This window comes from Sinocyclocheilus grahami, unplaced genomic scaffold, assembly GCF_001515645.1.
Source record: "Sinocyclocheilus grahami isolate Dianchi unplaced genomic scaffold, SAMN03320097.WGS_v1.1 scaffold131.1, whole genome shotgun sequence".
In the NCBI taxonomy this organism is placed as follows: Eukaryota; Metazoa; Chordata; class Actinopteri; order Cypriniformes; family Cyprinidae; genus Sinocyclocheilus; species Sinocyclocheilus grahami.
The window spans coordinates 1,303,923-1,319,819 of record NW_015505310.1 but is presented as its reverse complement, the minus strand read 5'-3'; the positions used below and the strand labels follow the sequence as shown (position 1 = coordinate 1,319,819).

At 39.8% G+C, this 15,897-nt stretch overlaps 2 protein-coding genes across 3 annotated transcripts in view; one reads left to right on the top strand and one right to left on the bottom strand.

The window, feature by feature from the left end:
* The window catches only part of atp1b1a (ATPase Na+/K+ transporting subunit beta 1a), a 12,046-nt gene extending 9,411 nt beyond the window's left edge, over positions 1 to 2,635 (top strand). The window contains exons 6-7 of one of the 2 annotated variants that reach the window (XR_001609806.1): positions 1,228 to 1,964; positions 2,049 to 2,635. Coding sequence is in view for 1 of the 2 variants with exons in the window: in XM_016279517.1 (XP_016135003.1) it covers positions 1,228 to 1,485 (258 nt within the window). In the remaining variant the exon portion in view is untranslated. Of the gene's footprint in view, positions 1 to 1,227 lie in introns of both variants that reach the window. The other variant, XM_016279517.1, reaches the window with a different exon arrangement.
* Positions 2,636 to 3,176: 541 nt separating this feature from the next.
* LOC107590641 (nucleoside diphosphate kinase 7-like) overlaps positions 3,177 to 15,897 on the bottom strand; it is a 27,594-nt gene continuing 14,873 nt past the window's right edge. Inside the window, exons 2-3 of the mRNA XM_016279515.1 lie at positions 5,223 to 5,330; positions 3,177 to 3,244 (exon numbers count right to left, since the gene is read on the bottom strand). Of these exons, the coding sequence (XP_016135001.1) occupies positions 3,212 to 3,244; positions 5,223 to 5,330 (141 nt within the window). The 3' untranslated portion in view covers positions 3,177 to 3,211. The remainder of the gene's footprint in view (positions 3,245 to 5,222; positions 5,331 to 15,897) is intronic.

The window sequence follows — 15,897 nt, the reverse complement described above, 5'->3', positions numbered from 1 at the left end:
GGGGGGGGGGGGGCGGACCAAACTGTAACACCGTGTGTCCCAACCAGACACGACGCGATAAAAAATATATTTTCCTTTTAGTTTTTGTCCTAACCACCCGCGACACGTGACAATAAGTGACATGGGATTCTATTTTAGGAACGTTTTTTATTTTCTGTAACGTCGCGGCAGGAACAACATACAAAATATGACAGTGATAATCTCAAGTAATGATTATGTGCTTTATTCAGTGTTAAAAGTGTCTAATGTGAGTTTGAATATTATTTTGCGTTATCTTTATAGCCATAGTGAAAGCAACAATAGATATTTTACCTCAGATCTTGAAAATAAATGAAAGCAAACTTGTATGTTAAACTGTGAATTCACTGCGAACCAACACGTGTATTCCATAACAAATATATCAGTAACTCACTCACTCAAAACGGTTCAGTCTATTTTCCGTGTCCACTTTTCTTTTCTACACACTCGCCATGTTTTGCTGTCACATCGCATCTACACTGGACGCGACAAAGCATTGCAAATCATTTGAACGTTGTGTCAATACGTTATAAATAGAAAGAGTCAGCAGTTTACTGTCGGGGATTTGTCGTGTCGCGCCGCATCCAAGACAGCATCACTGATTATAACCAGTTCTATTGTATTTTATTGCGTCGCGCCGCGCGCGTCCGGTGTAGACACAGTGTAAGTTAATGCAGCTTTCTGATGCTGCGTTTGAATTTTTAATGCCACATTATTTGAAAATAGCACGGGCCAAACTTTTTTCTCTCTAGGCCGCCTATTGAGGAACCCTGGTTTAATGTAATCTTGAGCAAATATCAAAATGAATATCTATTTTTTTCATACAGGATATTACAATATTTAGACAAAACAGTATCAAATATCAGGTATAGTATAATTCTAGATTTGGATTTATGCATTTGGCAGATGCTTTAATCCAAAGCAACATATATTGCATTCAAGGGAGAGATTTACATTTGATCAGTTCTAGCTTTTCCTTGGCATGCCAAGCTCTAGTTTGAGCTATAGGAATGCATTATTAATTAGTAGTAGTAGCATTAGAATTATTAGCTTTATTAATTATACTAGAATTTGAATATCACTGCATCCCTAATCTCTTTTTTCCAGTGAAGTCTAAACAAAGAAATATACACAGTGATGCAAAACTCAAGACTCCATGTGCTGTAGTGTTCCAGAGATTGAGCTAATACTTATTCTTGTTGTCAACAGAGAGAAGAGGACGCAGAACACCTCGGACAGGTCGAGTACTTCGGGGTGGGGGCTGGTTTCCCCCTCCAGTATTATCCTTACTACGGAAAGCTGCTACAGCCCCATTACCTCCAGCCTCTGGTGGCCGTCAAGTTCCACAACATCACTCCGAATCACGAAATGCGCATCGAGTGTAAAGTATTCGGACAGAACATCGATTACCACGAGAAGGACCGTTACCAGGGACGTTTTGACATCAAAATCACCATCAACTCATGACCTTAGCTATGAAAATAGCACTTTTATTCTGCCCATTTCAAAACACAGTAATTTCAGATGAATAAACAGAGACAACAAGTACAAATTCAATTGGAAAAACAACTACGACAACTAGTCTTGAACAAAGTTTCATAACATACGGGACCTACACTTAATCTGAACGCTTTACACTAGCTTTCTTTGCATGTCTAGGGTTAGAATGTAAATTACAGGAAGAGTAGGAATAGCAAAGTATTTATTCTACTGTAGATGCGAATATTCCGTGAGCCATGGGACATTCATTTATTACTGTAAATTATAATTCCACTACTGATGTAGCGCGCAGTGTTTCTGTCCCCTGAGTATTTCTGCCTAGTGTGGTCTCTTTATATTTTATGGAGTGTGCAGTGCAGTAGTCGCATACGATGGTCTTTTGCAAACCATGTTGTCATTTCTGTTGTCTTATGTGAGAAAGCCTTAGCGGTCCAAGGTGTGTGTGTGTGAGAGAGAGTTTGAGTGTGAATGTGCGTATTCGTCTACTTAAAAACTGAAAATACTGGCATGGTACGCTCTGAACTCCCCAGGTCTGTGTGTGTGTGCACTCCGTTCAAACCTTTCTTTCCATCTTTTCCATTGATTGTGGGGAATATGTTTTTACATCACCTTTTGACTTTTTCTTTGAACTCTTGCAATTTGGGAAACTGGGGCTAATGACAATTCTGTGTAAGGCTTTTATTTTCCTTTACTATTAAGTGTAGAACTGTGTGTCTAGTCTGGAGGACTGAAGTGGCCAGTGGTCACCATGGCAACTCAGTGCATTTAATATTTTTTGTTTTGTTCTGGAGACATCACACGACGTGGTGTTACTTTCTAATGAATGTTTTAGCCATTTTCATGGTGGAAGAATTTTATATTTATGCAGTTGTACAATTTTTTTTCAGCAGGAGAAAGTGTAATGTATGAATCCAAAAACCAAAGTCACTGGTCAAAGGTTGCAAACCTATCAGATGCAAAGCAGTACCCCATGTAATAAGATATTTTGTTTTGTTGTTTAAAGTTCTTAAAAGTCACTGTTGGACATCAGAACACTTGTCAAGAGTTGCATTTGCTCTTGTAATGTTATTTAAATCTGGGTAAGACCTAAGAAGAAATAAATGGACAGACAACTGAGGTATTGTCTTTCAAGTGGTCTTTATTTAAATAACTGCTGGCAAGATGTTTCACACGGTTGCTTCACCCATCTAAAATCTTAAAGAAATACTGGACCTGAAAAACAGAAATTCCCACAATTCATTCCAAGCTTCCATAAGGACACTGACAAAAGATCAAAACCAAGACTAAAATACACACTATAAATGCACTATGTACTATCTGATGTATGAATTTGTCATCCAATTGTCCAACATGGGAGTCCTTTAAGGAAACCTGTGGCAGTTGAAGAACACTACACAATGTTTTGTGCAGAATTTTGCCCTGATTTGTAATCTGTATAGACACTCGTTTTCAAAAGTCGAAGCTAGTCTGCTGACTTTAAGATGTCGGAATTGATAGATTTCAGACAAAATTCTTGTGTATAATGGACGATTTTTTTTTAAGCTTCACACTATGATTCCATCCTGTCGCAGGACATTATAGAACATCATCATCTCATATTCTGAACTGATTTTAGAAAACATGTTTTTTATTTATTTTCATTGCCAGCAACAAGACAAAAATAACTGCTGGCAAGATGTTTCACACGGTTGCTTCACCCATCTAAAATCTTAAAGAAATACTGGACCTGAAAAACAGAAATTCCCACAATTCATTCCAAGCTTCCATAAGGACACTGACAAAAGATCAAAACCAAGACTAAAATACACACTATAAATGCACTATGTACTATCTGATGTATGAATTTGTCATCCAATTGTCCAACATGGGAGTCCTTTAAGGAAACCTGTGGCAGTTGAAGAACACTACACAATGTTTTGTGCAGAATTTTGCCCTGATTTGTAATCTGTATAGACGCTCGTTTTCAAAAGTCGAAGCTAGTCTGCTGACTTTAAGATGTCGGAATTGATAGATTTCAGACAAAATTCTTGTGTATAATGGACGATTTTTTTTTAAGCTTCACACTATGATTCCATCCTGTCGCAGGACATTATAGAACATCATCTCATATTCTGAACTGATTTTAGAAAACATGTTTTTTATTTATTTTCATTGCCAGCAACAAGACAAATGTTTCTGTGTTACCTGAAAGTCTAGTAGACATTTGTGTATGATACCTAGTTTTAATCTGTAAGCAAATCTGTGCAGATTTTAAAAGTCATGTAGTGTATCCCAGCTTTAAAAAGATAGTTCACCCAAAAATTTAAATTCTGTCATTAATTACTTACCCTCATGTCGTTCCAAAGCCGGAAGACCTCCGTTCATCTTCGGAACACAAATTAAGATATTTTTGATGAAATCCAAGACCTCCATAGAGAGCAATGCAACTGAAATGTTCCCAGGTCCAGAAACATAGTAAGGACATCATTAAAATTGTCCATGTAACATTAGTTCAACCGTGATTTTACAAAGCTACGAGAATAATTTTTGTGTGCAAAGAAAACAAAAATAACGACTTTATTCAACAATTCTTCTCCTCCAAGTGACCGTCTTCCGCCATCATTGAAAGTACCACGACACATGCGCATGCATTCCTCTGCTCGTAAACAAGGCTCAGCGCATGTGTCGTGGTACTCTCAATAATGGCGGAGAATGGGACGAGGAGGAGAAGAATTGTTGAATAAAGTCGTTACTTTTGTTTTCTGTGCGCACAAAAAGTATTCTCGTAGCTTTGTAAAATTACGGTTGAATCACGTGGACCATTTTAACGATGTCCTTACTACCTTTCTGGGCCTGGGAACGTTTCAGTTGCATTGCTCTCTATGGAGGGTCAAAAAGCTCTCGGATTTCATCAAAAATATCTTAATTTGTGTTCCGAAGATGAACGAAGGTCTTACGGGTTTGGAACGACATGAGGGTAAGTGATTAATGACAGAATTTTCATTTTTGGGTGAACTAACCTTTCAAGTGCATTAAGAGTCCAATATTTCACACTTCGTTTTTTTCTACTCACACATATTTTTTACAGAAATTGCATAGAATACTGCACAAGTATGTGAATTGGGACAAACCTTATGAGAGTGTTTAAGAAATTACAATGTCTTACATAAAAATAAAAAAAAACCTGTGTTAATTTGAGAAGCACTTTTAGCACTTCATCAGGCCTGAGCATCAGCTCACCACCAGCTTGTTTTACTTTCAAACAATTGACTTTCCCTGAATTGTGCCTGTTACGGCAGCCGGTGTCTGTGCTGGGCCTCTGTGAGGCCTGAGCTCTTGGAATGTCATGGCCGAGTCGGTCAGCAGGCAAATGATTAACAAGGGGGCATTTGTGCTAGAAGGCTGGACAGATCAGGAGTTGTGCACAACAATGACGTCCACCGGGCCAAACCCACTCCTTGGCATAACAATGGCTTATTTTTCCCCCTTCTTCCAAACCGACTCTACCCGCCTGCTTTCTTTCCTGTGAGCCGGGCTGTGGGTCTGCCTCGGCCCTCTGCGGACAGTCATGAGACCTGGATGCCATTTTGTTCTGGGCTTCATAAGCATTTGTGGAATCCAGAAATATTTTTAAAGGCGAGCAAACTTCCTCAAAATGAGACTGAATACAAAACGTGACTGTGTGGCTCTTGCATAACATTTGAATGATATTTGTTTGAGCTCACCTCCAGAATCCCGTCTTCCGGTAGGTCGGTGCAGTGAATGGCATTCTGCACTTTGTTTTTGCCGTAGAGCGCTCGTAATGTGGTGGGCCGAAGGTGACGTGCAATTTCCTGTGTGGAAAGAGAACATGTTAGTAACGTGATGACAGCTCTGTGATGGGTTACAGTAAGAACAATGGAGCATATGCTTTGAACAGGGTTTCCTTGGTAGAGCAACTGGATAAAAGCACAGGTGACGAGGCATGTGCTGTGATGGTTACTCATGCTCAACGCTGCTGCGAGATCACATAACGTCACATTCTATCCAGGGAATCAGGTTACTCACACATGCTTGTTCACATTACTGCAAACATCAGCTTCCTAAACAGTCCTCTTTTGAGTCACTTGGGAGTCACACAAAAACTCAACAAAACAACAACAAAAACCTTTCAGCTTAAACTCAAACTTAAAGGGATAGTTCACCCAAAAATGAAAAGTTTACCATCATTTACTCACCGTCATGTTCCAAACCTGTATGAGTTTCTTTCTTATGTTGAACATATAAGAAGATATTTTGAAGAATGCTGGTAATCAAACAGTTGACGATCCCCATTGACTTCCATAGTGTTTCTTTCCCTACTATGGAAGTCAATAGGGACCAACAAATGTTTGGTTCTTCGAAATTCTTCAAAATATATTCTTTTGTGTTCCAAAACTATATGAGTTTCTTTCTTCGTTGAGTACAAAAGATTATGTTTTTAAAGCGGTTTTGTCTCGTCCTGCTGGGAGACGGCATCACAGTATGTTAAGGGGCGTAACATTTCCATCACACATTTGAGGCATTCGGCCAATCACAACGCACTGGATAGCTGGCCAATCAGAGCACACCTCGCTTTTTTAGAACGTTGAGGTTTGTAAAAATCTACGCATTTCAGAAAGGTGGGGCATAGAGGAGCAACAATAATGTACATTATATGGAAAATAATGTGTTTTTTTAACCTTAAACCGCATAAACACATTGCGTTACACCAAATACACAACATAATGTTCTTTTTAGCAACGCCATATGGCCCCTTTAATAATGTTGGTAACGGAACATTTGATGGAAGCCTTCGACCGGAAATCAGTGGCTACTGTCAACTGTTTGGTTCTTGAAAACATCTCCTGTGTTCAGTGGAAGAAAGAGACTCGTATAGGTTTATAAAGACATGGAGCTGAGTAAACGATAACAATTGTAATTTTTGGGTGAAAATTCACCACTGACAAGACAGGCTGTTAATAATGTAATGGGTTTTATTGGTTTTGTCTCGTCCTGCTGGGAGACGGCATCACAGTATGTTAAGGGGCGTAACATTTCCATCACACATTTGAGGCATTCGGCCAATCACAACGCACTGGATAGCTGGCCAATCAGAGCACACCTCGCTTTTTTAGAACGTTGAGGTTTGTAAAAATCTACGCATTTCAGAAAGGTGGGGCATAGAGGAGCAACAATAATGTACATTATATGGAAAATAATGTGTTTTTTTAACCTTAAACCGCATAAACACATTGCGTTACACCAAATACACAACATAATGTTCTTTTTAGCAACGCCATATGACCCCTTTAATAATGTTGGTAACGGAACATTTGATGGAAGCCTTCGACCGGAAATCAGTGGCTACTGTCAACTGTTTGGTTCTTGAAAACATCTCCTGTGTTCAGTGGAAGAAAGAGACTCGTATAGGTTTATAAAGACATGGAGCTGAGTAAACGATAACAATTGTAATTATTGGGTGAAAATTCACCACTGACAAGACAGGCTGTTAATAAAAGAAAGAAAAAGAAAGAAAAAAAGAAAGAAAAAGGTGCTGAATAGAAGACAGAAAAAAGCCCTGTTCTTTTTTTGCCAAAAACTTCAACACGCATAATGCAATTGAGCTTTTAGCGCCACCCTTCTGTTGATCCTACTGTCTGTGGGCGGGAATACCAAAATGTGGAAGCTTGATTTGTAGTTTTTACAAAAGCCCTGGAGTTGTCAAAAATCTGTCATTATGTGTCATCCAGTGGACTTTTTCCTGACAAATAAAAAAGGATATTTGAGTGAAGGTAACGTGTAGAAAGATTCCACATTGTTTATTTACATTTACAGTACTACCAACATTGTAACTATTATTATTAACCTTTATTTAACCAGGCAAGTCACTCTTGTTTACAACAACAGCCTGGCAATACAAAGCTGGTAGAAAATTGATGAAATTCTAGTGTTAAAACGAAAGCAACAATTTTCACTTGAAACATTTAAGGTGCAGTCTCATTTACTGTTATTTAGTAAAATTTCAGAAGGGAAATCCAGTCATTCCAACAGGAATAAATTACTGTGAGTTTCGCGTGATGGCTGAAAAGTTTCCCACACAGATTTTGCTCATGTTCAAGTTGGTCACACAAATTTACCACACTGACCAACAGAAAGCAACTTCCATGTGAGATGTGCTTCATACATATCTATGCTATTGACAATGGACCTGTTTTTGCACACAAAATTTCACTAAAATCTTGTAAGTCGCACCTTTAAAATGACAGCGTAATTTTTTTATTTAGACAAAATACTTGTCGAATTTTAATTTTTTTAGACTATCAGGGAAAACAATTGTATGTAATCAGCCCCTAAAAAGTGCATATTAGTTTCTCAGAGTAGTACCTTTGTACCCTTAAGTTACTATTATTAACCTTTTTTTCAATAATATCAAAATAATGATCCCAAATGAAAATCGTTGGTAAGTCGTGGCCTTGGTTAGAGAGTCGGACTCGTAACTCGAAGGTTGTGGGTTCGAGTCTCGTACCGGCAGGGGTTGTAGGGGGGGGGGGGGAATGTACAGCACTCTCCCACCTTCAATACCACGACTGAGGTGCCCTTGAGCAAGGCACCGAACCCCCAACTGCTCCCCGGGCGCCGCAGCAAACAAATGGCTGCCCACTGCTCCGGGTGTGTGTTCACGGTGTGTGTGTGCACTTTGGATGGGATAAATGCAGTGCACTAATTCCGAGTATGGGTCAACATACTTGGCCACATGTCACGTCACTTTATTATTATTATTATTTTTAAATAAGTTCATTCAGAACTGTGACATTATCTGTGTGAAACCCAACCTTCTGTGTTAATTTCTCTGGGCAAGCTCATCTCAACCTGACATTAACACCAGGTTGGCAAAGAACAGGCTGCTCTGGGCATGCTGTCATCTTGCAAAAAACAGCGAAGCGGTAGCAGAGGAATACAAGACATGAAAGACTCAGTCAGGACTTCAGACACAAGCAACAAAATGGGACTGATGTAGTTGAGTGTAACGGTATTACAAAGGTGCACAGATGTTAAACAAATACTCCTCCCCTGCCACTACAGCGTGACAGAAGTTCAAGGGGTCTCGGCTGAGTTTACTTTGAGTTTATATTTCACTGCCCTTTCAGCAGAATGTTGGACTAATACCACGTCTTGACTTTAATTCACGCTCACATGTGTTTCTCATTCAGAGCTCAGCTGGCCAACTGGCTAAGGCTAAAATGGAACGTGATGAAATGAAATGTTCGCAGTTTATATTTCACTGCCCTTTCAGCAGAATGTTGGACTAATACCATGTCTTGACTTTAATTCACGCTCACATGTGTTTCTCATTCAGAGCTCAGCTGGCCAACTGGCTAAGGCTAAAATGGAACGTGATGAAATGAAATGTTCGCGAGGACACAAACCCCGGCGGCTCTACTGTCCTCTGCTAATCTCTACCAGTAGGAAATATAACTCCCAATCATCGCCCATGAGGGACGGGTTATCTACATGTAAATAAATTGGCTTTCCTTAGCCACACCCTTGAACCACACATTTCAAACAATAAGGGAGTATTAAGCGACCACACATTGTCATGAGAGAAAGTCTAAGGGAAAATTAGTGTTTTGGTTTCAATAAAGAGCATTGTGTGTAACATATGATTTCCTTTCTTAAGCTTTGGCATATTTAGAGAATCTTGCTGGTTAGTTATTATCTTTATATCTTGTTGACATCGAAAAAGGAACACGAAGACAACTAAATCCTTCCCTTCTTTAGTTTTATCTACATATAATGTCTACTTTTGATTACTTTAAAACAAGACGTTTTAAAACGTTAGCAAGCTTCATTCGTTTCTTAGTAATGAGTCAGTTCAAAGTGACGATACAGGCACATCCTCATTTGATCAAACACATGACTAACAAACATCTCTCAGGATTTAAAAAAAAAATCATGAACAGTTTGTGCAGGCAATACTGGCAGAGACGAAATGGCAACAAAAGAGAAAAAAAAATTAAATTCAAATGCAACAAAGGGTGCTAGTATAGCAATAAGAAAAAAGGGTAACACTTTAAGGTGTCTTTGTTACACGTTACATGTATTATAATAATAAATTATGCATAATTACATGCAAGTAACTCTAAACCAAACCCTAATCCTAACCATATACAGTAGTAATGTATTTAATTAATATTACTCAGTACTTAAATGTATAATTATACTGTAACAAGGACACCTTAAAATAAAGTGCAACCAAAAAATTACTATATAACATGGTACTTTAGTAGTTTATCATCTAGAACTGTAATAAACATCAAAGTACCATGGTATTACCATCTGATTTACCGTATTACCGCCACCACACTTTTTGAAAGAGTTCGAAAGTTTGGTTTCAGTATGATTTTCGATGATGTTGAAGTCTCTTCACCAAGCCTGCATTTATTTGATCACAAACACAGTAAAACAGTAATATTGTGAATAATATTAGAATATTATTTCAATAAAATAAAATGTGCTGTTAATAAAAGAAAGAAAAAGAAAGAAAAAAAGAAAGAAAAAGGTGCTGAATAGAAGACAGAAAAAAGCCCTGTTCTTTTTTTGCCAAAAACTTCAACACGCATAATGCAATTGAGCTTTTAGCGCCACCCTTCTGTTGATCCTACTGTCTGTGGGCGGGAATACCAAAATGTGGAAGCTTGATTTGTAGTTTTTACAAAAGCCCTGGAGTTGTCAAAAATCTGTCATTATGTGTCATCCAGTGGACTTTTTCCTGACAAATAAAAAAGGATATTTGAGTGAAGGTAACGTGTAGAAAGATTCCACATTGTTTATTTACATTTACAGTACTACCAACATTGTAACTATTATTATTAACCTTTATTTAACCAGGCAAGTCACTCTTGTTTACAACAACAGCCTGGCAATACAAAGCTGGTAGAAAATTGATGAAATTCTAGTGTTAAAACGAAAGCAACAATTTTCACTTGAAACATTTAAGGTGCAGTCTCATTTACTGTTATTTAGTAAAATTTCAGAAGGGAAATCCAGTCATTCCAACAGGAATAAATTACTGTGAGTTTCGCGTGATGGCTGAAAAGTTTCCCACACAGATTTTGCTCATGTTCAAGTTGGTCACACAAATTTACCACACTGACCAACAGAAAGCAACTTCCATGTGAGATGTGCTTCATACATATCTATGCTATTGACAATGGACCTGTTTTTGCACACAAAATTTCACTAAAATCTTGTAAGTCGCACCTTTAAAATGACAGCGTAATTTTTTTATTTAGACAAAATACTTGTCGAATTTTAATTTTTTTAGACTATCAGGGAAAACAATTGTATGTAATCAGCCCCTAAAAAGTGCATATTAGTTTCTCAGAGTAGTACCTTTGTACCCTTAAGTTACTATTATTAACCTTTTTTTCAATAATATCAAAATAATGATCCCAAATGAAAATCGTTGGTAAGTCGTGGCCTTGGTTAGAGAGTCGGACTCGTAACTCGAAGGTTGTGGGTTCGAGTCTCGTACCGGCAGGGGTTGTAGGGGGGGGGGGGGAATGTACAGCACTCTCCCACCTTCAATACCACGACTGAGGTGCCCTTGAGCAAGGCACCGAACCCCCAACTGCTCCCCGGGCGCCGCAGCAAACAAATGGCTGCCCACTGCTCCGGGTGTGTGTTCACGGTGTGTGTGTGCACTTTGGATGGGATAAATGCAGTGCACTAATTCCGAGTATGGGTCAACATACTTGGCCACATGTCACGTCACTTTATTATTATTATTATTTTTAAATAAGTTCATTCAGAACTGTGACATTATCTGTGTGAAACCCAACCTTCTGTGTTAATTTCTCTGGGCAAGCTCATCTCAACCTGACATTAACACCAGGTTGGCAAAGAACAGGCTGCTCTGGGCATGCTGTCATCTTGCAAAAAACAGCGAAGCGGTAGCAGAGGAATACAAGACATGAAAGACTCAGTCAGGACTTCAGACACAAGCAACAAAATGGGACTGATGTAGTTGAGTGTAACGGTATTACAAAGGTGCACAGATGTTAAACAAATACTCCTCCCCTGCCACTACAGCGTGACAGAAGTTCAAGGGGTCTCGGCTGAGTTTACTTTGAGTTTATATTTCACTGCCCTTTCAGCAGAATGTTGGACTAATACCACGTCTTGACTTTAATTCACGCTCACATGTGTTTCTCATTCAGAGCTCAGCTGGCCAACTGGCTAAGGCTAAAATGGAACGTGATGAAATGAAATGTTCGCGAGGACACAAACCCCGGCGGCTCTACTGTCCTCTGCTAATCTCTACCAGTAGGAAATATAACTCCCAATCATCGCCCATGAGGGACGGGTTATCTACATGTAAATAAATTGGCTTTCCTTAGCCACACCCTTGAACCACACATTTCAAACAATAAGGGAGTATTAAGCGACCACACATTGTCATGAGAGAAAGTCTAAGGGAAAATTAGTGTTTTGGTTTCAATAAAGAGCATTGTGTGTAACATATGATTTCCTTTCTTAAGCTTTGGCATATTTAGAGAATCTTGCTGGTTAGTTATTATCTTTATATCTTGTTGACATCGAAAAAGGAACACGAAGACAACTAAATCCTTCCCTTCTTTAGTTTTATCTACATATAATGTCTACTTTTGATTACTTTAAAACAAGACGTTTTAAAACGTTAGCAAGCTTCATTCGTTTCTTAGTAATGAGTCAGTTCAAAGTGACGATACAGGCACATCCTCATTTGATCAAACACATGACTAACAAACATCTCTCAGGATTTAAAAAAAAAATCATGAACAGTTTGTGCAGGCAATACTGGCAGAGACGAAATGGCAACAAAAGAGAAAAAAAAATTAAATTCAAATGCAACAAAGGGTGCTAGTATAGCAATAAGAAAAAAGGGTAACACTTTAAGGTGTCTTTGTTACACGTTACATGTATTATAATAATAAATTATGCATAATTACATGCAAGTAACTCTAAACCAAACCCTAATCCTAACCATATACAGTAGTAATGTATTTAATTAATATTACTCAGTACTTAAATGTATAATTATACTGTAACAAGGACACCTTAAAATAAAGTGCAACCAAAAAATTACTATATAACATGGTACTTTAGTAGTTTATCATCTAGAACTGTAATAAACATCAAAGTACCATGGTATTACCATCTGATTTACCGTATTACCGCCACCACACTTTTTGAAAGAGTTCGAAAGTTTGGTTTCAGTATGATTTTCGATGATGTTGAAGTCTCTTCACCAAGCCTGCATTTATTTGATCACAAACACAGTAAAACAGTAATATTGTGAATAATATTAGAATATTATTTCAATAAAATAAAATGTATTCATGTGATGCTAAAGCTGAATTTTCAGCAGCCATTAGCCATTTTAGTTTTAGCGTCGCATGATCCTTCAGAAATCATTCTAATATGCAGATTTGGTACTCAAAAATCATTATTAATGCTGAAAAAGTTTTGCTGCTTTTTTGTGAAAAAAATATTAATTGATGAAAATCAGGTTTTTAGCAATTATTTGAAATTGAAATCATTTGTAATATTATAAATGTCTTTACTGACTTTGATCAATGTAAAGCATCCTTGCTTAAAGGGGTCATATGGTGCTTTTTTAAAGATCATTATTTCACACTAACATATAATGTGATTAAGCAATTAGTAGCATATTTGGCGTGCTGTCCAGAGGGAGGGCTCCGAGCTCGGGTTAAAGCCCAAACCCAGAGAACCATTAGTCTCGAAACGACGAATGGAGGCCTTGCCGCAGCAGTATCAAATTAAGCGGGGCACCGCGGCGGCGGTATCAAATGAGCAGGGCACTGCGGTGGCTGCATCAAATTAAGCGGACTACTGCGGCGGCTGCATCAAATGAGCACGGCACTGCGGCGGCAGTATAAAATTAAGCCGGGCACTGCGGCGGCTGCATCAAATTAAGCGGAGCACTGCGGCGGCTGTATCAAATTAAGCAGGGCACTGCGGCGGCGGTATCAAATGACCAGGGCACTGCGGGGGTGGAATCAAATTAAGCCGGGCACTGCGGCGGCGGTATCAAATTAAAGCAGGGCACTGCAGCGGCAGTATCAAATGAGCAGGGCACAGCAGCGGTAGTATCAAATGTGCAGGGCACTGCAGCAGCCGTATTAGATTAAGCAGGGTGCTGCAGTGGCTGTATCAAATTAAGCAGGGCAATGCAGTGGCAGTATCAAATGAGCGGGGCACTGCGGCAGTAGTATCAAATGGAGCGGGCACTGCTGTGACAGTATCAAATTAAGCAGGGCACTGCAGCGGCAGTATCAAATGAGCAGGGCACTGCAGCGGTAGTATCAAATGTGCATGGCACTGCAGCAGCCGTATCAGATTAAGCTGGGTGCTGCATCGGCGGTATCAAATTAAGCAGGGCACTGGAGCGGCAGTATCAAATTAAGTAGGGCATTGCAGCAGTGGCCTAAAATTTCTTTTAACTGATCAGAATTAGATGGGCTTTCTTTGTGTGAAAATTATTGGTCCTGATATAGCTCTTGAAGGTGTCCGATGACCATCGACCGAGAGCTTGGATCTGCTGCTATGAGAGACCTTTTTGAGCTGCTGTAGTTACTGCCCCGATTCGGAAGGAGAGGCTGGAAAATCTTTCTACGGGTATGACTGGTTGGACTGTTTATTGAACATCGTTTGGATAGAAGTTTTTGAAACCAAATAAACGTGTGACGGGGAGGTTACAGTCATCGACAAAAGAGGATGTAGACGGAGAGCTTCTGAATTGTAGGCAAGAAAAAGGGCCTGATATGGTTGGATTGGTGATGGGAATGCGAGTTGTGAACAGTGAGGTACTGGGGTTGGCGATGGATCAATCTCCGGAGCCAGCGCTCTGAATTTCTGTGAAAATCTGAGACTTGATGGTATTAGGCACGGGGGGTGGTTCCTGAGCTGCAACATTCAGTGGGGTAAGTGGTGGGACTGCTGTAAATGAAGTGTACTGAGTTTTCGATTGGAGAGAAGGGTTAGAAGGAAAAATAAGGAGGGGCCGTAACCTTTTGCGGAGGCAGCCTCACGCACAGATTAGCCTCTGGTGCTTAGGGAAGCACGTAGGAAGAGGTAGAAGGAAATGAGGGAGGAGGCCAGTAAGCTTGTGTTGCTCGCTGATGCTGCCCTGCTTGGACGTCTGCAGCAGGGGCTGCTGGCTATTGATAGGAAAAAGGAGTAGCAGAAGGGTAAGAGTAAGGTGGCGGAGCTTGAATGGCTAGCGGAGGCAGCCTCACGCTAACGTCTGCCGCTGGAGGTAGAAAGGAGGGGGAAGGATAGGAGTTTGGGAAGCTACGCCAGCAGGCAACATTGCGTGCAGCTCTGTAGCTGAAGGCGCCGCAGTGATTGGTTGAAAAGGAGTGAGGCAGTGCAGTGTGAGGAGCAGCCGAGTCTGGGGCGTAGCCCAGGCTTGCTGACGGCCTGCTGCGTCTTGAAGCTCGAGGGGAGCCGGAACTTGATCTGGAAGACAACGTAATTTTGAATGAAGTAGGGAGCTATGAGGAAGAGGTGCATGGGCTATGCTGTAGCTGTAGGCCACGGGGGCTTGTGATATTCGGGGGAAAATGCTGTACAGCTTGCAGAGGCAGTAGTGGTGGAAACTGATTCTTTCAAGAGATTCGTTCATTTTCAGTTCGTTCACCAAAATTATTTGTTCAGATTCGTTCACCGATTCGTTCAGTGACCATTTCTACGGTTAATTACATAAATACGCCAGCAGCTGGCAAAAAAAAAGTGTCTTATCTGTTCTGTCTTAAGTCAACGAACTTATTACAAAAAACTGATTTGTCTTTATTAAAATGTGTGCATAATCTCCTCATTAAATAAAGTCTAAATGAGTTGTTCAGATGACCAAAGGTTTTCTTGCACATTTAACATTTTAAGTGTTTGGTCAGACATTTAAACATTCATAAATCGGGGATTAAACGTTGAGTTATGTTCTGTATGCTAAATGTGAATATATAAACAACTTTATTTGCACAGTACCTATAACTGCGCTTTGCATCTGCTTTCTGCTGATTGCTGATAGAGATTGACATGCTTAATGACCGACTGACCCGGCCAGTACACTCTCATTCATTTCGTTCACGAACAAGATATGTACCAGTTCATTCAACTCGTTCATGAACGAGAAGATCTCTCTCTCTCGTTCAACTTCAGACTCAAAAGAAACTCGTTCAGTGAAGGGCGTATTCGTTCACAACATTCAACAAATCACATGGTCCGTCACATCTCATACTCGATGGCTATTGGCTCGAGGTTTAGTCATTCTTTGACAGGATGAAACAGTCCACAGAGCTACCCAGTTCACTGAACTGCGCATGCGCTGCCAATAGC